Consider the following 21508-nt stretch of genomic DNA (forward strand, 5'->3'; position numbering starts at 1 on the left):
CTGAACACTCGGCTCATTAATTAATTGCGAACGCACAGTACACATTAGTTAAGAGGCGAACACACGGCTCAAACACTGATTTGTCGAACACACAGCCCGAATTCAAAAGTGAACACACAGCCCACACTTTAAATTTTCTGAACACGCAGCCCAGTTAGATAGTGAACACGCAGCCCACACTAGTTGAAATTTGAACACGCAGCCCAAACTTTAAATTTTCTGAACACGCAGCCCAGATTAGAGTAGCGAACACGCAGCCCACACTAGTTGAAATTTGAACACGCAGCCCAAACTTCAAATTTTCTGAACACGCAGCCCAGATTAAATAGTGAACACGCAGCCCACACTGATAGAAAGTTGAACACGCAGCCCAAACTTCAAATTTTCTGAACACGCAGCCCAGGTTAAATAGTGAACACGCAGCCCAAACTTCAAATTTTCTGAACACGCAGCCCAGGTTAAATAGTGAACACGCAGCCCACACTGATAGAAAGTTGAACACGCAGCCCAAACTTCAAATTTTCTGAACACACAGCCCAGGTTAAATAGTGAACACGCAGCCCACACTGATAGAAAGTTGAACACGCAGCCCAAACTTCAAATTTTCTGAACACGCAACCCAGGTTAAATAGTGAACACGCAGCCCACACTGATAGAAAGTTGAACACGCAGCCCAAACTTCAAATTTTCTGAACACACAGCCCAGGTTAAATAGTGAACACGCAGCCCACACTGATAGAAAGTTGAACACGCAGCCCAAACTTCAAATTTTCTGAACACGCAGCCCAGATTAAATAGTGAACACGCAGCCCACACTGATAGAAAGTTGAACACGCAGCCCAAACTTCAAATTTTCTGAACACGCAGCCCAGATTAAATAGTGAACACGCAGCCCACACTGATAGAAAGTTGAACACGCAGCCCAAACTTCAAATTTTCTGAACACGCAGCCCAGATTAAATAGTGAACACGCAGCCCACACTGATAGAAAGTTGAACACGCAGCCCAAACTTCAAATTTTCTGAACACGCAGCCCAGATTAGAATTTGCATGTAGCTTATTTCACTTCATCGGCATACAGCCCATTCATCTCATTGGCACACAGCCCATTCATTTCATTGGCACCCAGCCCATTCATCTCATTGGCACACAGCCCATTCATCTCATTTGCACACAGCCCATTCATCTCATTGGCACACAGCCCATTTCATCTCATTGGCACACAGCCCAGTTCATCTCATTATTGACACATGTATTCATTCTGAATGGAGGTTGGTTCCCGCAGTGTGCGGGGGTATGGTTCCACCATCGCGCGGGACTGGTACGCTGAGCTCCCGGAGGGCGTCCGAGACTTAGTAGATTTGGCAGGATTCGGGCCCTTCTGCGTCGGGTTGTCACGTTGTCCTGCCAGGAGGACACTGATGGAAGCCTTGGTAGAGAGATGGTGGGACACCACCAACTCCTTTCATTTCTCTGCTACCGGGGGCATGACCATGACGCCTCTGGACTTCGCTGTGTTGACTGGCTTAGACATAGGAGGTTGGTCCATCCCTTATGATGAGGATATGGGCAAGTGGGAGGCCGCTTGGATGTATTTATTGGGGGCCCGCCCGCCTGTTGACAGGGTTTCTGGGAGAGTCCGATACACTTGGTTCTCTTCCCACTTCCGGCGGGCGGAGATGGTGCCTGAGACTCCCAAGGAGACAGAGCAGTATGCCCGTGGTTTCCTTATGTTCCTCTTCGGGACTACCCTGTTCGCCGATAGAGGGAACACAGTCGGGTTATATCTGCTGAGCGCTCTAGTTGACCTATCACAGGTCCGTCGATATGACTGGGGTGGCGCCGGCCTGGCTACCCTTTACTTTTATATGAGCGCGACCTCCCGCGGGCGGGGCGATTTACTTGGCGGCTACTGGAGAGCCTGGGAGGTACTTTTCTGTCCTCTTTATTTACATTTCTGCTCTTCATTACTTGTACATTGCACACACAGCACACTTTTACAGTCTGTATTTTGCTCTCAGCATTTCGTACTTACATTCTGCACTGCTTTTCTCAGCTGTGGATCTATGTATACTTCCCAGCATTAGCCCCAGAGTTGGAGGTGGCAGGGGTTGCCATGACCCCATACTCACTGGTGTTCGAGGGCCCGCACCGGCCGAGACCTCGAGAGACCCTCCTTTACTTCCGACAGTACTTTGACACTGTGCGGCATTCAGAGGTACCTCAGAACTTTCAGTTCCTTTCATTTTCATCTTTGATTTGCTCTGCATATTCTCGATTTCTGATTGGTTTATGCATTTATCATCCGCAGATCACATGGCAGCCCTGGGTGTCCCTGGGTGATGGTCTCCGACTTCAGTATACCGGAGGGTCAGACATCTCCCAGTATAGGGTCCTGCTCGAAGGGCCGGTTGGCAGGGCATGGTTCCTGGGGGAACGCTTTCTACGCCAGGTATGGGGGTATCTTTCTCAAGATCCTCCCGCAGTACCCCCAGTCAGTATGCGGACTGCTGACAGGCTCTCTTACTCGGAGGTAGTCGGCGCCATGCTGGGTAGTGATGCTTTATCATATGTTGAGGAGGGGGACTACGCCACTTACCGTCACATATATTTGATGCCTCTATTGACGGGAGCTCGTATCCCGATGATGAGGCCTGCCGGTATGTCATCCTCGGGCCAGGCTCGGGCTCGGGCTGCAGACGCCCCTTCTACTAGCAGGGCTGGTACATCCAGAGGTGGGAGTAGACCGGTTCCTCCAGTTCCGTCGACTTATCCTCATCCTGGATGGCCAGATATGCCGACTGAGTTGATGGCGTGGCAGTATGGGGCTATCTCTCCGACCCCGATCCCGCTAGAGCCTCCGATGCCCAGTGATCGATACGCCATTGATCCTGACTCACCGCTGGTATGCTCCACTGTTTTTCATTCATCATTCAGATGTTTAGTCATTTTTGTTCACTGATGATTATGAACTCATATTTGCAGCCACCGCGAGGGTACATGGAGGAGGTGGTTGGACTGGTGGCCACACTCGAGGGCATGGTCCTGCGTAGAGAGGCACAGTTGTCTGTCGCGGGCATTCAGGTACCCTTCAGTTTTCTGGCATTTATCATACTTCTGATGACATGCTGATTTCTACTGCATCGATAGACTACTTGTGTAGAGCACATCTGACACACACCCCACTTGGACACTGCATTTACATGCACCCACTTCACGTAGCCTTTGCTTGTATATGCATCTGATGTATATATTTGGACTGATGTATTTGAATCGAACTCTTTGTTTTCAGATGCCTTCATGGTCCGGTCAGCCGCAGGCCAGGCCACCTGGGCCTCCTTGGGGAGCTGGGCCATCTGGGCCTTTTGAGGGAGTTGGGTCACCCGGGCCTTTTCAGGGGGCGGGGTCATCTCGGCCTTCCCGAGGAGCCGGGCCATCTTGGCCTTTTCGAGGAGCTCAAGGAGGGCCTGTCCGCAGACGCAGGGCTCACGTTGTAGAGGTGGAGCCTGATGATGAGGAGGAGGATGCTGAGGAGGAGGAGGAGGCTACCGATCGTCAGTCAGAGACATCTGCTGAGGAGGGGGGCTCCGGTTTTGGTTCGGGGAACAGAGGTGAGGCTGAGGGGGATCCGGAGGATGACAGCTCTGACTCAGATGATGATGATGGTGCGGAGGTTGTCCCGCAGAAGAGGATGAGGAGTGCTTCTCGTTCCCGTTCCCGAGGACTTTGATGCTGTTGTTTCCTGTTTTATTTTTCTTTTTGCTAGTAGTTTGTAGCACTTTGCACATTGTTAGGCAGTTTTATTTTTTTGTAAAACTTGTACCTTTGTTTGTTGTAAAGCATGATGGAATGAAATAGCTTTTGAAAATGTGTTTGTATTTTAAACTTTTAGCATCGTATCGCATCATTTATTTCGCACAAAAATGAAATTGAAAGGAAATGTGCATTGTGTAATCACCAAGTCAGGTAGTGAACCGACGCAACAAACTAAGCAACTCAACTTACTAAGATATAACAGAACCTTAGGAAGTTTACAACTCGATAAGCAAAATGCAACAACGTTGACAACGCAAATAAACAAGACTTTAACAAAGATTGTTTAAACAGAGAACAATGGCTCAAAAACACAAAACACGTCCACTCGACAAACAACTCGATAAGCAAAACAACAACTCGATAATCAAAACAACAACTCGATAAACAAGACGACAACAGAGTGTACTTCTGACAATCTGGGCACCGGAACGCATCCGAAACGGAGGGAGATGAAGGCCTTTGACTCTCCCGTTGCATGGAAATGCTTGGAACTCTCCCTCGAAGGGTAAAACAGGGCCAAGGAGATACACTGCAGCATTGCCGGCCATCCCTGGGAGCCGGCCGGCCAATTTTGTGGAGAGAGACAGCTGGCCGGCCAGTTTTGTAAAAAGTAAATGGCTGGCCAGCCAGAAAAGGTGGCCGGCCGGCCACTTAGTCCTGCAGCCACCTGATTTTTGACATGTGTCCCCGTGAATAGTGTTTTTCCTTCTATAAAAGCCTCAACTTCGGGAACATTCATTTCATCTTAGTTTTAGACAAAGATGGAGGCGTTTCTCGCAAAAAATGTCACATCTTGGATCTCTTCTCTAGATGGCTCGGAAAAGCTGAATTTCCGGGGTTTTGGCTTGAATGCACTATTCACGCTGAGCCGTACTCCACTACAACTTCCTTTTCTCCATGCCGCGGCAAGGTTCTGGAATCCAGTGACGCATGTTTTTAGCTTTGGCGGCCAAGAGATGTGTCCCACTTTCGAAGATTTTCAGGTTTTGATGGAGTCTGAATGCTCTGAAGTGATCTTGCCCCAGCTCCGTTTTGGCCATGCTCAGGCTTTAGGGCGGATGTGTGGGCTTACGGCGCATGACGCTCGATCTCTGATCTGCAGTGGGGAACTGGACATCCTCAGTTTGATCCATCGTTTTTCCGACGCCGGTGACCGCAGCAACCATTATTGGCAGGGTTTCAGGCAACACGCCCTCTGCTTATGTTTGTTGTCTCACTTTCTGCTTTCCTCGGGCTTCGGCGGGGCTAGCATTCGCCTGATTGAAGTTGCCCAAGGTTTGAGAGAAGGAAAGAGCTGTATTGCCATGACCTTGGCCGAGACACTGATGGGCTTAGATTCTGTCTATCGCCGGGAGGCGACTAGGTTCGCCGGGAGTCCACTGCTGCTACAGGTAATGTTTCCCACCCGACCTCACATATATATTTGCTCACATCACTCGACCCTCAGGCTCGGTTTTTCTCACAAAACCCTTGTCTTACTTTTCTCTCATCGTACATCTCTCTGTTCTTTATTCTCTCATTTTCCATCCCTCCCCTAGGTATGGTTAATGGACAAGTTGCAGGTTGTGGACTCTTGCTCGGCCTATTCAGCTCGAGGCTACTTCTTTCGGCAGCACCTAGTCAATGCTCTTGACGAAAGGTGGTGGTTCGATTGGATGTGCAATTTGTCCACAGACGGCATTGCTTGGCGTTGCCCTTGGCTCAACCTCCCGGCAATGAGCTATAGTATGTCCCGGCTGATTGGGATCCAATTGATTGGTCTAACCCACTGCGTATTTTATTTTCCGTTCCGGTTCCTGCGTCAGTTTGGTCATGATCAAACCTGCCCACCGGAGGGGATTGAGTACCCAGCTGCTTTCCCGGTCCGGGGTGCACAGCTTGCCCGATATGCCACGGCATGGAGGACTAGAGAGCTCCTGGCCCCTGCTTCAACTTTCAGTTGCACTTTGTCCGATGAGTGCTTGGATTGGCTCAATGAGGAGGCACAGGTTGGGCCTAGCTTGGCATCAGATGCTTCGTCCAGCTCTGGGAGGGGACGCAGAGATACTTGATTCAACTATGCCCCAAATTTATTGCTTATTTAGCATTTTCAAGTTTTCGTTATGAATGTACCAAAAAAAGCAACCTCGATTGTAATGCAAGAGCAGGAGAACTCTATTTTGAAATCAATGAAATTGAAAGTTGTGGTACTGAAAATTTTCCGCTTTTGGTCCAAAAATGGTCTTAGTCGTAAAAAGATTGATTTGAACAAAGTCAACTTTTATTAAAACTTTTCAAAACTATTTTCGATGTGGATCAGAACTGGACACGCCGAAGATCTGTCACTGAGATGCACAACCCCAGATCCCTGCAACTGGAAAGTTGCCCCTAGTCTGAAGAACAATGCGGCACTGCAAAGCAACGGAAAGTTGCCCCTAGTCTGAGTAACTTTGCATCGTCGCGGCAACGGAAAGTTGCCCCTAGTTTGAACAGCACTGTACCGGAGATCGCGATAAATGCTGATGGATAAAGATGACTGAGATGATCGAAATGGACAGAGTTGATCGGGGAAAAGTTTATGGCTGAACTTCGATGTGAAGCTGCCTACGTATCCCAAAGATGGGAATCAAGCCTTACGTAGTTCAGGCTCAGGTTCACTCGAGTATTTTCACTCTCCTTTTGCGCTCTAACTTTTGCCAAGGCCGCCCTTTGCAGGTTTTCAACCTTGCGAGCTCAGTTTTTATATTTTCTAATTTTTTGTGCTCTGACTTTTGCCTAGGTCGCCCTTTCGGGTTTTCGGCCTAGCGAGCCTCTCAAGGATAGTATTTCTTCAACTTGTCCATATTGATCGGTTGTGAGAACTCCAAGCCATCTAGATCCATCAGAACCACAGCCCCACCTGACCAGATAGCTTTGATGATGTAAGGACCAGTCCAATTGGGTTTGAACTTGCCCCTTGGGTCGTGGATGGGAGCTCGGTTGTCTTTGAGCACCAAATCTCCTTCTTTCAGATTCCTGGACTTAACCTTCTTGTTGAAAGCCCGGGCAATTCTACGTTGATAGCCTTGGATGTGGTACAGTGCTTTCAGTCTTCTTTCATCAAAGAGCATGAGTTCTTCGAATCTGCTTTGCTGCCAATCTGCTTCGGCTATCTGGCATTCAGCCAATACTCGTAACGACGGAACCTCAATCTCGATGGGTAGAACAGCCTCCATTCCATAGACCAATGAATATGGAGTTGCTCCAGTAGAAGTTCTGATTGAAGTCCTGTAGCCCCACAGAGCAGATGGCAGCTTGTCTGGCCAATCCCGATATGTTCCCACCATCTTCTGTAGTATATGCTTGATATTCTTGTTGGCGGCCTCAACCGCTCCGTTGGTCTGCGGCCGGTATGTAGATGACTTATGGAAAGCCACATTGTATTTCTCCAACAAGTCTACCACTTCTTTCTTGAAGTGGGAACCATTATCTGAAATTATCTCGTTTGGCACCCCGTAGCGACAGATGATGTTGTTTCTGATGAACTTTGCGACATGCGACGCCTTCAACACCGCGTATGATTGGGCCTCAACCCACTTTGTGAAATAATCTATCGCTACTAGGATAAACTCATGCCCGTTTGACCCCTTCGGGGTAACAGCTCCGATCACATCAATTCCCCAGACTGAAAAAGGCCATGGCGAAGTCATGTTGTACAGCTTTGACGGCGGGATGTTCATGCGATTTGCATGGATTTGACACTTGTGGCATCGCTGAACAAAACTAATACAATCCTCCTCCATGGTTGACCAGTAGTAGCCCTGTCTGAGGATCTTTCTGGCCAGCATTACTCCATTTATGTGTGCACCGCACTCCCCCCCATGGATGGCCTCCATCAGGCGTTTTGACTCTTCAGCTTCTACACAGAGCTTATGCATTCCCAGATGACCCCTTTTGTACAGCTTACCCCCGCAGATAATGAACTGAGCAGCCATTCTTCTGATGGCCCTCTTATCCTTGGCATTTGCCCCTGGTGGATATGTCTCTTTTTCCAAGAAGTTCCAGATGTCGTAATACCAGGGGTTGCCGTCTTGAACCTCATCTATGGCGGAAATCGACTCGTATGCTGGCGTAAACTTTTGATCAATAATGACTGGACGCATCCGGACTCCGGACGGGATGTCTATCATAGAAGATAGAGTTGCCAGTGAATCTGCAAACCTGTTGTTCTCTCTTATGAGGTGGGTGAAATTTATCTTCTCAAATCGAGGAATTAACAAGTCCAAGGTTTGGTGGTAAATTATCATCCTTTCCTCCTTGACTTTCCATTCTCCTTTTGCTTGAGACACAACAAGGTTTGAGTCCCCAATGACGTCCAACCGTCTTGCCCCTAGTTCTAGGGCTGCTTCCAGGCCAGCAATACATGCCTCATACTCTGCTTCATTGTTGGAAACTTTGAACCGGAGCTTGAATGCTAAAGGGATACGGGAATCATCAGGCGCTATCAGCAACACCCCTATCCCATACCCATACTGGTTTGACGCTCCGTCAAAGTACATCGTCCAAGTTTCATCTTCGACGTGCAGAATGGCTTCATCTGGGAATAGACACTCAACCGCTTCATCCCCCACAACCGGGTGGTCGGCAAGGAACTCCGCTACCGCTCTCCCTTTTACTAACTTGCGCGTTACATACTTCAAATCAAATTCGGAGAGTAACAGCAGCCAGCGAGCCAGCCTACCCGTAAGTGCTAGTTTCTCGAAAAGATATTTGATGGGATCTAAACGCGAAACCAACATTACAGAGTGAGCTAACAGGTAGTGCCACAGCTTCCTGGTTGCCCATACCAAGGCCAAACAAGCCTTCTCCAGCGGTGTATAGCGGGTCTCGTAATCCAGCATCTTTTTGCTCAGATAGTATATGGCCCTTTCCACTTTGTCTTCTGACTCCTGCGCGAGCATGCAGCCCATGGTAGTCTCAGTTACCGAAAGGTACAATATCAACGGTCTCCCCGGCTCTAGTGGTGACAACACGGGTGGGTTCTGTAGATACTCTTTGATCTGCTCAAAAGCTGCTTGACATCGGCCGTCCCATTGGAATTTCTTTCCTTTCTTCAGGAGACCAAAAAGTGGTTCACAAGTCAAGGTTAATTTAGAAATAAACCGTCTTATGAATTGCACTTTACCCAGAAAGCCTCGCACCTCCTTTTCAGTCCTTGGTGGTGGCATTTCTAAGATGGCCTTGATTTTGGAAGGGTCGACCTCGATGCCCCTTTGTGTAATCAGAAACCCTAGCATTTTCCCTGCTGTAACACCAAACGTGCATTTCTAGGGATTCAGTCGCAGCCGAAACTCTTTGATCCTTTGAAAGAATTTTTGTAAGGCGGTGTAGTGGCCCTCTCTATCTTTGGACTTGACAATCATGTCGTCCACATACACTTCGACCTCTTTATGGATCATATCATGCAATATTGTAGTTGCTGCCCGTTGATACGTAGCTCCAGCATTTTTCAACCCGAATGGCATCACTCTATAACAATATGTACCCCACGGGGTAGTGAATCCAGTCTTCTCCCGGTCTTCGGGTGCCATTACTATCTGATTATAGCCTGAGAAACCATCCATAAACGAAAGCAAGGCGTGTCCTGCCGTGAAATCCACCAATTCATCAATGTGTGGCAAGGGAAAGTCGTCCTTCGGACTGGCCCTGTTCAAATCTCTGAAGTCTACACAGACCCGAATTCTGCCATCCTTCTTTGGCACCGGAACAATATTGGCCAACCAAGTTGGGTATTCAGATACCAGCAGGAACCCTGCGTCAATTTGCTTGGTGACCTCTTCCTTAATTTTGAGGGCCCAGTCCGGGGGAATCCTTCTGAGTTTCTGTTTGACAGGGCGGGCCTCGGGATCAAGAGGGATCCGGTGCTGTACAATCTCAGGATCGATTCCAGGCATGTCTTCGTAGGACCACGCGAAAACATCTTTGAAATCTTTTAATAAAGCGACTAAGCGCTCGCGCTCCTCTGAAGACAACGTGGACCCGATCTGGACCAGCCGCGGGTCCTTCTCAGTACCAACATTCACAGTAGTGATTTCATCCATTAAAGGTTTAACAAATCTTTCCTGCTCTTGATCAATTAATCGTTGCAAAACTGGGGGAATTTCTCCCTCGTTGTTTTCATCAAAATTTTGAAAATCCTGATTTAAGCAATAAATCAAAGGCACAGAAAAATACTCAGAAACCACATCCACATCATTCTCATTAAATATTTCCAAGCCGTCAGATTCCTCTGTTACAACAGACTCAAAAGAAAATGAAAATGACGACCTAGACAGGACTGTGGCATCCGGGTTATCACCCCCAGGAATACCGGACTCAGACTCAGTCGAGCTGGAATCTGATTCCGACGCATAAGATTCGGTAGAATCAGATTCCGGCTCACTACCTGACCCGGAACTGCTAGATAAAAAGCCTTCTTCATATTGCCAGATGAGAGAAGGTGCGATAGATGCATCCAAGATCGGCGCTGGAAAGCCCGCAGCTATTTCATCTCCAATCACAGAAACCGAAGAGTTATCCCCCAAGCACTCTTGGCCGATCGGAGGATCTGATAGTAGACTCGCCAGTGCTACCCCCATTTCAAGCTCTGTGCCCTTAGGATCCACTGCTTCACATTGCTCAACCTCAGTTGGTGGGGCTGTCTGCGCTTCGGTAATGTCATCCCCAGATAATTGTATGTCGAAGAAGATTTCAAAACCAGGCACGCGCATCCCCTCCGCGTTTAGCCATGGCTCCGGGAAGCCGCAGAATGGAAAATCTTCCCCCTCCCGGACGAAACGTCCGTTTAAGGTACCCCAGATGGGCCTGTGCATTAACTCAAATGGCTTCCCGGCCTTCTTTGCTCTGACCCTTCTGGCCATTTCTTTTCCTTTTCTCACCCAGTCCTCTTTGGTGGGCAGATAACCCAGTCCAAAGGCGTGAGGGTTGTGTGGCACTTCGGCCAACACTGAGACGCCCTTCCGGCCACTTCTCCCTAATCTCATCCCGGGGGTATGTTTTAGCTTGTTCATGAGGTAGATAGATTGTGCACTAACGTACATGCCCTCATTCACAGCCATGACATTCTGCACCACTTGAGCCTCGGCCAAAGTGAACCCCGATAAAAACACATCCTCCGTGCCGTGCTCAATCTCCAAGACAGGTGTAGACACTTCCGGCGGCGGATGGATTGATGAATTCTCGAAAACGATCGCTACCCCTTTCCCGTGGGGGTACTTTAGCATCTGATGTAGAGTGGAAGAGACTGCTTTGACCTGGTGCAACCACGGTCGCCCCAAAAGTAGGTTAAAGGTTGCGGGAACGTCCAAGATATGAAATTCGATACTGTGTTGTCCTGGACCAACCTTGGTTTGAATTTTAACAGTCCCCATCACTTCTCTGCTGGTATTGTCGTATGCTCTGATCACTTGGGTAGTTGGGACGAAGTCCGCGGGCTTCAACCCGATTGCATATGCCGTTCTGGTCGGGCAAACATTAATTGCAGACCCGGTATCAACAAGTACCACCGGTATCCACTTATCTCTACATTCCACAGAGATATAGAGAGGTTTGTTATGACTTGTGCCCTCAGGCGGTAGCTCCTTGTCTGAAAAGGTTAAGGCTGGGGAACCTCCTCCCGGAAAAACCAGCCCAACCAGCTGTTCAGGCGTGGTGTCTATGGAGAGTTTGGACTTGTCCATAGTAGATAAGACAGCTTCTCTGTGTACTCGTGATGCCATTAGCAGTCCCCAGATGGAGATGTCTGCTTGTATCTTTTTTAACTGTTTCAACACAGCTTCATCCTCAATCTGCTTCTCCTTCTGTTTCTCTGCTTCTCTATCCTTCCCGGATGCCTCGGGTTGGTCCAGGTGTGGGGGTTTGAAATACCGCCCACTTCTCGTCATGTGGTCAACCTCATCGAGGTACCTAGTGTCATCCGGTTGATTATTTCCCCAGTCTTCATCCGTGTGGGCAAGACATAAGTCATCGTCTTCCCACCACATTCCATCGGCAGCCAACAGACACCTGTCTGGCTCCGGTTTAGTTTCACTCGCAGTATTCCCTGTCCACATGCTCGCAGCATTCTTTATCTTCGTGCACACAGCACTTTCAGTCCCCTCAGGGCCTTTAGCTTTCCTAATTCTCTCAGCCTCCTCAAACTTTTCTCGTTCCAACTGCATCAGTACAGCTGTTTGTTCAATAATTCCCGTATCCGTAATGCCCATGTCTCGAGCGGAATTCTTAGCACCGGCGCTCTCCGGCGATACAACTTGACTTTCGGCCATTCCGGCCACAACTGATACTTCCGCCCCTGCCGGGCTCTGTTCTGGTTGGGCTTCCCCCACTGCATCTGGTTGATCCTCGAGCCATCCAGTGGCCTCCGCTGATCCCTCATAATCGTACCAATTGATTGACGCATCCCCCAGTTCCTGGTCATCGAGAAATTGCAGGTTGGCAAAGTCCTCCTCTACGGCTGTCAGATCATCTGCCCATAGCCCAGATCCATCCCCCCGGATCATGCATAGCTCTCCTGTCTCTGGCAATTCTATACTTAGCCCAATTCGGCTCGTTGATAGGATGTACTTGCTTGGATCATAGGCTCCCCCAGCAAAACTCTGTCCAGTCTCAGATTCAACAATCTCATTCTCTCCCAAAATCTGCCCTGCCCTATCTTCGACGGTCACCACCATCGGTTCTAGTTGGGTTTTAGAGATGTCCACCATGCACAAGAAGTCAGTGCAATCGGGGAGGAGCACCTCCGGCTTGGGTAGGTGGGTGGGTGTAATATAGATGCTAGGATCGTAAGATGCGACCCCAGTCTGGATAAAATTAATTCTTTTGGGAGGGGGAGGTTGGTTATGTGGTGGGAGAGGGTTGGTTGTGACATTGGGTTTATTAGGAGGCGCGATCACCTGTTTGTCAATAAGATCTTGGATCTCATGACGCAATCTGTAACAACGGTCGGTGTCGTGACCGTGTTGTTGGTGATATGCGCAGTACTTTGCTGGGTCATAAGAGGGGGCGAGTGGATTCGGTAATGGCTTTGGCTCCAGGGGTTTTAAATGATTTTTTCTCATCAATATTCCCAGAACTTTGGTCAGGGGCATATATAGTGAGGTAAAGGTTCTTTGGCCTCGCGGTTGGAATCTGTTGGTTTGTGTGTTGCTTCCGGACGCGCCGGAGAAGGGTGTGGCAGTCATGGGCCTTGGAGGGGGAGGGGGAGTGGTGGTGACCATACTAACTTCCGAGGCTCTCGTATTTGCAGCGCCACTCGGGCCCGCATTGTTGTTACGGTTGAAGGTCCTCCTCGGTTGTTCCCTGTCGTGGTCAAACAGACCTTGTTTCATTGCGTCTTCGATTTGCACCCCCATCTCATGTAAATCTGCGAAAGTAGGGAAGGGGACTACAATCATTCTCTGCATCAACTTTGGGTGGAGATTGCGCACAATCATCCGGATTTGATCTTTGTTAGTGGGCCTTAAAGTCATCATTGACGCTTTTGCCCTCCATCGGATCACAAAGTCCGAGAAAGTTTCCTTGGGCTCTTGCCTCGTCGTTTCGAGATCACGGGTTGTGATCTCGATCTGAGTGTTGTATGAATATTGCGCGACAAAGGCCTCAGCCATTTCATCCCAATTCTTCTTCACCTCATCTTGTAACTTTGCGTACCAATGGGAGGCCACACCCGACAAGGTTCGGCCGAATAAAGAAAGCTTCTGTGGTCGTGTTAGGCCCATTGGCCGCAAGATGTCTGCAAACAATCGGATATGGACCATGGGGTCGCTGGTCCCATCAAAGCGGTCGATTTGTGGCATTTTGAACCTATCGGGGAGTGTTACGGCCTCCTCGGTATATCCATCTTCGATATCCGGCATAGCCTTGACCCCTTGGGATTTCTTAAAGAGTTTCTCAAGTTTGCTCAATTTCAGAGCTGTATGATCAACCTCGACCTCGAAGGGAGAGTCTGGGTGATTGGGTGTATGGACCTTGGACAGTTGTGGTGGAAGCGGGGGCGGAGCTGGCCCTGTTGGAAGATTTGTGTCCTCTTGCAGATTTTGGATAGTCGGCACAGTATTCTGGGTGTTTGGAGGAGCGTTCCGAACAACAGGTGTCTGCTCAGGTAATGGAGCCCCTGCCGGAGGAGGGATTTGGTGTGAAGCAGATGTTGTATTCTGTTGTTGCAGCCTGGTAATTAGCTCAGCCTGCTGGGTCATAATCTCGGCCTGCTGCTTAGCGAGTTCATCTCGGCGAACGGCATCCTGCTGCATGGCCCGCATGGTTTCCTGCATTTGGCGCATCATTTCCTCAACTCCTGTTGGTGCCGTCATACTGTTTTGATCTATCTGAACTACCGACAGATCTGTCTCAATGGGGATCTCAATCTGACTGTCCACTGATGGGGGAAACCACTGTTCTGGTGCTCTCTGTTCAGATACACTGCGATTTTTCTGCTTTCTTCTGGTAACAGGGGGTAGAGAATGGAACACTAGCTGTCCGTCGATTAGATCCTCAGATCGATGGAGTCGATGACCTCGTGTCCAAAGTGCTTGGGGAATGCCTGCTGGGTTGGAAGCAATTGTGCTAAAACTGACCTAGCAAAAGATAAATAAAGCGAAAAGGAAATAAATAAACAGATAAATGGACAGCACAACAGCTTAAAATAAAATGCATGACACACAGCCGGGCATAATCAACACATAGTCAATAAGCTGAATAACACACTGTCCTCAAACACTGATTATTATCCCTGTATCACTGTCTCCTAAAACAGAATCTGATATCCGCAGATAACTAATTCTCAAATACTGGCTGATGCCCGCAGGCCTGATACCCATAATACTGAACTGATGCCCGCAGGCCTGATGCTGACAATACTGAACTGATGCCCGTAGGCTTGATGCTGTCAATACTGAACTGATGCCCGCAGGCTTGATACCCAAACTCATATACTGATACATGCATTCCTGTAGAGACGCACTCTAAAGCACATAACAGATAAGTGAGGGCCAAAACACCCCTATGTTGGGGGAGGGTTTCCCTGTCCTATTTTGTCAGGAGCTAAGGTTGCACTACGCACGCAGCGGTTTCAAATAACCTATAAACGGGTAAGCAACCTGTCCTAGTTTGGAATGGTCGCTATGGATCCGAATATGCACTAGGTCGAATGGTCAAAGAGGGTGCCCCGGTAAAATCGGGGTTTGTGTTCCCATACTGGCAGAGCCCACAACCGGTCCCCTCTCGTACCCAAGTTCCCGAGCCGAGGCAACTTTGGTGATGACGGACACGTGGCCTTAGGCACGAGTCTGGGTTTCCTAAATTTTCCAAAAATAAAATATTTAGGTGGCGACTCTGTATCTGGCAAAACAGTCAATGTTTGGCACTTCTTTCTAAAAATCAGTTTTTCAAAACGATTTACCGGATTTGGACTCTTTGGTGATTTATCAATCTCACATTGCACTTTGCAAGATCAGATTAAGAACCGTGGCATTGAGTCCGAACAGTAGTAGTTATGAACCACGATTCGCGCCCTCGCGCGCGGAGCAGAGTTCCGGACAGTCTACAGTTTCTGGCGACTCTGTTGGGGATTTAAAGAACCTGACTCGAACTTATGATATCTTGTTTTGATTACACGTATGTGTTTCTTTGCATTGCATGTGCATTGGTGTGCCTAGGACACAGTGTTTGCTGTCTGTTATTCCTGAACGGTTTTCCAGAGGCTCGCTTTGAGAAGCGTGCCATAAGGCTGACCGGTTACGGGCTCTGCCACGATGGGAACAGAAACCGTGGTTTTTATCGGGGCACCCTTTTGACCATTCGACCTAGTGCATATCGGAATCCATAGTGACTATCCCAAACTAAGATAGGTTGCTTACCCAATTATAGGTTATTTGAAACTGCTGTGTGCATAGTGAAACCCTAGCTCCTAACAAAATAGGACAGGGAAATCCTATCCCAACATAGGGGTGTTTTGGCTCTCACTTGCTTGCTATGTGCTTTTAGAGTGTGGCTCTATAGGAATGCATGTATCAATTTGCAAGTCTGGGCATCAGGCCTGCGGGCATAAGTGTTTTGAGAATCAGTTATATCTGTGGGTATCAGATTCAAATTTGAGCCAGTGATTTTGGGAACAGGGACCAGTGGTTGAGAACGGTTCATTCAGCTTGTGTTTGCCAACTGTGTGTTGTCTTTATTTAAGCTGTTGTGCTGTCCGTTTTTCTGTTCTTTGTTTCCTTATTATTGCTTTATTTATCTTTTTGCAAGGTAGTTTGGCACCATTGATTCCGACCAGGCAGATATCCCCCGAGCACTCTGGGTTAGAGGTCGCAGACTCCATCGATCTGAGGATCTGATAGACGGACAACCAGTGTTCCACTCTTTACCCCCGGTTGCTAGACGGAGGTCAGTAAGGCACAATGTATCGATACCGCGGTTACCAGATCAGTGGTCCTTGAGTAGTCAGGTTGAGATTTCCGAGTCTACTGCAGAGACAGATATACCGGCAGTTCAATTAGATCAGGGCAGTATGGTAGGAATGGAGGAGATGGTGTGTCAACTCCAAGAAAGTATGAGAACCATGCAGCAAGACGCTGCCCGTCAAGCAGAATTTGCCATACAATAGGCCGAGGTCATGGCCCAACAGGCAGAGTTAATTGCCAGGCTACAACAACAAACTGGAGCATCTGCTTCACACCAAGCTCCTCCCCCGCTAAGAGTGCCAATACTCGGGGAGACAGCTAATGTCCAGGAAGATACAGACATTCCAACAGGGCCGGCTCTGCCCCCAATCCTACCCCAGCTATCCAAAGCACAGACCAACCTATCGGATTCACCCTTTGAGTTCGAGGTGGACCCTACAATGTTAAAAGTGAGCAAGCTTGAAAAGTTGTTCAAGAAATCTCAGGGTGTGAAGTCCATTCCAAATATTGAGGATGGGTACACCGACTCGGCCGTGACGTTGTCGGACCGATTTAAGATGCCACATATTGACCGATTCGATGGGTCTAGAGATCCCATGGTGCACCTACTGCTGTTTTCAAATATTTTAAGGCTGATGGGCCTCTTCAAATTACAGAAGCTTTCTCTGTTTGGTCGGACCCTGTCGGGTGTAGTGACTATTTGGTATGCAAAACTAGAGGACTCCGTTAAGAGGAACTGGGAGGAGATGGCTGAGGCCTTCGTAGCTCAATACTCTTACAATACATAGATCGAGATTACAACCCGTGATCTCGAGACGACTAGGCAGGAGCCGAAGGAGAGTTTCTCCGATTTTGTGACCCGCTGGAGGGCGAAGGCCTCGATGATGGCCATCAGGCCTGTGGACAAAGATCAGATATGGATGGTTGCGCGCAACCTCCAGCCCAAGCTCATGCAGAAAATGATCGTCCTCCCTCTCCCCACTTTTGTGGATCTACATGAGATTGGGGTGCAGATCGAGGATGTTTTAAAGCAGGGTCTGATTGACAGTGACAGAGAGCAGCCTAGGAGGACTTTCAACCGCAATACGAATGCAGGCACAAGCAGTATTGCAGCTGCCAGAGCTTCAGATGTGAGCATGGTCACCACCACCACCCCAAGAACCCTTACAGCTACACCATTCACCGGCACGTCCGGAAGTAACTCACAAACAACCAAGTACCTACCTCGACGCCAAAGAACCTTCACTCCACTATACATGCCCCTGTCCAAAGCTCTGGGGGTTTTAATTAAGAAAGGGCACTTAATGCCCCTGGAGCCGCGGCCATTGCTAGAAACACTTCCCCCCTCCCATAACCCAACTAAGTACTGCGTCTTTCACCAACAGCATGGTCATGACACCGACCGGTGCTTTCGATTGCGTCATGAGATTCAGGATCTCATTGACAATAGGGTGATCGTGCCTTCGGAGAAACCGAATGTCACAACCAACCCTCTCCCACCACATAACCAAGCTCCACCTGCCAAACACATCAATCTTATCCAAACTGGGGTTGTGTCATACGACCCTAGCATATATATCACCTCTTCTCACCTACCGAAGCCGGAGGTGTTCATTCCTGACAGCACTAACTTGTGCATGTTGGACATCTCCCAAACCCAACCTAAAATGGTGGTGGTGGCTATCGAAGATAGAAGTGGGACGACTGTTGAGGCAAATAAGAATGATTCTACAGAGCCTGAGGGGTCTGAGAGCGTCATGAATGACCCGAGAGGTTACATTACACCAGTAGGCCAAACTAGGCCGAATGTGGAATTGCCAGTGGGGGCAGAGATTTGTGTAGCACGGGAGGATGGATTTGATCAGAGGCTAGATGACTTAACGGATCTGGAAGAGGACATTGCTAACCTTCAGTTTTTCAACGAACAAGATCCAGGAGACATGACAGTCAACTGGTTTGATTTTGATGGGTTAGCAAAGGCTACAGGGTGGCTTGATGACCAACTAGATATTGTTGAAGAATCTCAGCCAGAACAGGGCCCGTCTGGGACAAGGACATCAACTGTGGCCGGAAGGGCCGGGAATCAGAATGCATCCCCGCAGAGCGCCGGTGCCAAGAATTTTGCTCGGGATTTGGGCATTTTGAATACAGGAAATGTTAAAAAGCAGGCTGCACTGAAACATTTTGAACGGGAAGGGATCAAGGATTCTAAGAGAGCTAGAAAGGCCAAAGCCCCTGTGGGGGCTGAACGTGCTGTGTGCACAAGAACAGAGCATGCTACGAGCACATGGATGGAAGGTGCTGTGAGTACAGGGATAGTTGTAACGAAGCCGGATAGGTGTCTGCCGGCTGCTGATGGCATGTGGTGGGAAGACGATGACCTATGTCTTGCCCACACTGATGAGGACTGGGGGAATAACCAGTCGGATGATACTTGGTATATTGGCGAAGTTGACCACGTGACTAGGAGCGGGCGGTATTTCAAACCCCCACACCTAGATCAACCAGAGGCGTCTGGAAAAGATAAGGAGGTGGAGAAGCAGAAAGAAAAGCTACTTGAAGAAGAGGCTGTGTTGAAACAGTTGAAAAAGATACAGGCAGACATCTCCATCTGGGGACTGCTTATGGCTTCTCGAGTTCATAGACAAGCTGTCCTATCTGCAATGGACAAAGCCAAACTCTCAATAGACACCACGCCTGAGCAGCTAGTAGGTTTGGTTTTTCCGGGAGGGGCTTCCCCGATGTTGACCTTTTCCGACAAGGAACTGCCACCGAAGGGCGCAAATCATAACAAACCACTCCACATCTCTGTGGAGTGTAGAGACAAATGGGTACCAGTTGTTCTTGTCGATACAGGATCCGCCATCAACGTATGTCCGTCAAGGACGACATATGCAATTGGATTGAAGCCCGAGGACTTCGCACCTACTGCCTAGGTGATTCGGGCATACGACAACACTAGCAGGGAAGTGATGGGGACTGTGCAGGTTCTGACTAAGGTCGGTCCAAGACAACACGATATTGACATCCATGTCTTGGACGTTCCCGTAACCTTTAATCTACTCTTAGGGCGGCCGTGGCTGCACCAGGTGAAGGCAGTCTCTTCCACCCTCCATCAGATGTTGAAATACCCCCACGGGATAGGGGTGGCCATTGTTTTTGGGAATTCGTCAATCCATCCGCCTCCAGAGGTGTCTATACCAGTACTAGAGATCGAACATGGCACGGAGGATGTGTTCCTATCAGGGTTCACCCTAGCCGAGGCCCGGGTTGTACAGAACAGTCTGGCCATTGATAAGGGGCTCTATGTCAGTGCACAATCATTGTATCTCATGAACAAGTTACAGCATATCCCCGGGATGGGATTAGGGCGCAGTGGCCGAAAAGGCGTTGCAGCATCGACCAGAGTGCCGCATAATCCACATACCTTTGGTCTAGGTTATCTTCCTACCAAGGAGGACTGGGTGAGGAAAGGCAAAGAAATGGCCGGAAGGGCCAGTGCTAAGCAGACCGAAAGGCATTTTGGGTTGATGCATCGACCGATCCAGGGTGCCCTGAACGGACGTTTTGTCCGGGAGGGGGAGGACTTCCCGTTCTGCGGCTTCCCAGAGCCATGGCTAAATGCAGAGAAAAGGCGCCTGTCAGGTTTTGAGATATTCTTTGACTTACAATTGTCTGGGGATGACGTTGCCGAGGAGCAAACAGACCCAATTGCTCAGGCTAAGCAGTGTAAAGAGAAGGTTTCCAAGGAAGCGGAGATTGAAATGGGGGTAACATTGGCTTGCCTACTTTCAGATCCTCCGATCATACATGAGTGCTTGGGGAATGACCTCTCAGTGTTCATGATCGGGAATGAAACGGCTGCAAGCCCATCTTCAAATATTTTGGATGCATCCATTGCACCTTCCCTCGTCTGGCAATACGAGGAAGGATTCTTATCGAGCAAAACCGGGTCAGGTAGTGAACCGGAATCTGATTCCACCGAGTCCGTAGGGTGGGAATCAGGTTCCAGCTCGTCTGAGTCTGAGTTCGGTATTCTTGGGAGTGATAACCCGGATGCCACAGTTCTGTCTAGGTCATCTTTTTCTTTTTCCTTTGAGTCTGTTGTAACAGAGGAGGCAGGCAACTTGGAAGTACTTAATGAGAATGATGCGGCTGTGTGTAACAAGCCCGCGAGGGACCTCGCCACAGCTCGGACTCGACTTTTCGTTAGTCACGGTTCTAAGTCTGAACCAAAGAGTCCAAATCCGGCAAATCGTTTTTTGAGAAAACAGATTTTTTTGAAAGAAGTGCCAAACATGGACTGCTTTGCCAGATACAGAGTCGCCACCTAAATATTTTATTTTGGGAAATTTAGGAAACCCTGACTCGGTGCCAAAAGGCCACGTGTCCGTCATCACCAAAGTTGCCTCGGCTCGGGAACTTGGGTACGATTGGGGAAGGTCACTTCGTGAGCACCCCCGCTCGCCCGGTCATAGACCGGCCTCTACTAACCATGATATCAATTTTTTAAAAACATTGTGAGTTCTTATTCCGGTTATTAGCCTAGGTTACTATGTGATGTGCACAGCATACAAGTATAGACTGGATCGCCTGAATTGGAACAAAACATTTCATGTTCGTTTTTGAAAATGGTTTGCTACTCGCAAGTAGGTTTTAAAACATTTGATGATTTATTCCAATTTAAGTAACCCAACCTTCACCCACAGGCATTCAGGCAGTTATATCAGATAAGCACATAGCCTCGTGGTAAGCATGCTATTCATGGCAGTCACTCACACGCATGCAAGGATGCTAAAGCATAAAGCTTACCGAGTACTCCAAGCCAAAATAGGAATTCCAAAATAGGAATTCATTAGAAATCATGCATGATCCTAACTATACAGAAATGCCTAATGCAACACATGCAAAATGCAATTATAGCAGGCTCGGCTATTCTAAACATGGTATATGAAATGTTACAACTATCATGTATTCAACTTTGAAATTGAAAGTACAATGCAGTTAGTATGATGTGCCGAGCCCGGTGCATGCAATACAGATGAATGAATGCAAACATGCTGTCATACTGTATGCTAATTTAAATATGCCCTAATCTAACCATCATAAGCGTATAAATAAAAGGGAGAAAGACGTGGGGTTGGAAGACATACATCACACTCACGCACACTTATTACAGTTGTGCCCTCACTCGGAGGGTCCGAATAAATATACAGTCCCGAATAAAAGAATATTACAGTCCAAAATATTACAGTCCGAATAATGTACAAATTCCTAAT

At 48.5% G+C, this 21508-nt stretch overlaps 1 protein-coding gene across 1 annotated transcript in view; it reads left to right on the plus strand.

Moving 5' to 3' along the window:
- Positions 1-2545: 2545 nt before the first annotated feature.
- Positions 2546-21508, plus strand: part of LOC145799669 (uncharacterized) — a 38740-nt gene continuing 19777 nt past the window's right edge. Inside the window, exons 1-3 of the mRNA XM_082889279.1 lie at positions 2546-2905; positions 2986-3084; positions 3293-3713. Of these exons, the coding sequence (XP_082745405.1) occupies positions 2546-2905; positions 2986-3084; positions 3293-3713 (880 nt within the window). The remainder of the gene's footprint in view (positions 2906-2985; positions 3085-3292; positions 3714-21508) is intronic.

Source organism: Camellia sinensis, chromosome 9 (assembly GCF_055761805.1).
Source record: "Camellia sinensis isolate YWXY chromosome 9, ASM5576180v1, whole genome shotgun sequence".
Classification (NCBI taxonomy): Eukaryota; Viridiplantae; Streptophyta; class Magnoliopsida; order Ericales; family Theaceae; genus Camellia; species Camellia sinensis.